Raw genomic sequence first — 1178 nt, 5'->3', positions numbered from 1 at the left:
GAGAGAATCTGAATTTTATGTGAAACCTTAACACACGGAAGAAGAAAATTAGATAACTAAATTGAAGGTATAAAGTAAGTCTGGTGTAATTATCAGGGGCAGATTGTCAAAGCTAGCTTTTTTGTTTAGGGGCTGAAAATCAAACATCTTTTAATACATAAGCTTTCTGGGTGTGTTTGTTGTAGAGTAATGAAGGGATTATAAGAAAGACCATGGACTCACTCCAATCATGGAGCCTTTGCGTGGCCCCGCCTGTCTTGACAGATATAAATAGTGTTGGAGGCTTGCCTTTTATTTATCTCAGGTTACTGAGGAAGGAGAGACGAGTCAGACTTGTTGGGCTGTGGACACCATGGATCTCAAACATAATCATTCAGTGAAGCTGAATGATGGAAACTTGATGCCAGTGCTTGGATTTGGCACATTTGCTCCGGATGGTGTAAGTGGGACTCTCGGGAACTAAAGCATTAGATATCAGCTATCCTGGAAGTGCGTTCAGAAGGCAGGAGACCTGCACCTGGTGAATGAGTTACCCAGGCTTCCCTTTCCCTGTCTACAATTTTCTTCTGTTCATGCATGAGGATGAGTATTGTTACTTGGTGAGATGCCAAGATGTTGAGTCTGGAGATTTGGAGGTTAAGGATTTTGTAGGCAGATTATATCATTATTGTTATTAACATTGTTTCCTGACAAATCTCAATGCTTGCTATATATTTAAGTACTGATATCTGTAAGTATAATGAATCCTTGATATAAGTATTCTTATTAATTTTTAAATTTTTATCATCTAAAGCTCAGGTTTCTTCTGCATTCTAGTCTTGGTTAGAAATCCTTGTGAGCAATGGATAGAAGAGAAAATGGCTAACAGTAGGGACATTGGACTGTAGCTTTGGTATAAGTTTTTTTGGAAGAAGATGTATTTGTTAAAGAATATCAAGTATTTGAACAAATTTTAAAATTTTATACAGGTACACAACATGTTTCAATCTTCTGCATCACTCATTCCATATCCCCAACTATGCTTAGACTCTCATGTCTCTTTCCCAACTTCATTTCTTTTTTCAACTTGCTCTTCCTCCTCCTTCTCTTCTTCTTCTTCTTCTTCTTCTTCTTCTTCTTCTTCTTCTTCTTCTTCTTCTTCTTCTTCTTCTTCTTCTCCTCCTCCTCCTCCTCCTCCT

At 37.9% G+C, this 1178-nt stretch overlaps 1 protein-coding gene across 1 annotated transcript in view; it reads left to right on the top strand.

Annotated features, from left to right (window-relative positions):
- The first annotated feature begins 319 nt into the window (after positions 1 to 319).
- Positions 320 to 1178, top strand: part of LOC101989279 (prostaglandin F synthase 1-like) — a 17190-nt gene continuing 16331 nt past the window's right edge. Inside the window, exon 1 of the mRNA XM_005354918.2 lies at positions 320 to 439. Coding sequence (XP_005354975.1) covers positions 353 to 439 — 87 coding nt within the window. The 5' untranslated portion in view covers positions 320 to 352. The remainder of the gene's footprint in view (positions 440 to 1178) is intronic.

Source organism: Microtus ochrogaster, chromosome 16 (assembly GCF_000317375.1).
Source record: "Microtus ochrogaster isolate Prairie Vole_2 chromosome 16, MicOch1.0, whole genome shotgun sequence".
Lineage (NCBI taxonomy): Eukaryota > Metazoa > Chordata > Mammalia > Rodentia > Cricetidae > Microtus > Microtus ochrogaster.
The sequence above is the reverse complement of the archived record's forward strand: the minus strand, read 5'-3'. Positions and strand labels throughout refer to the sequence as shown.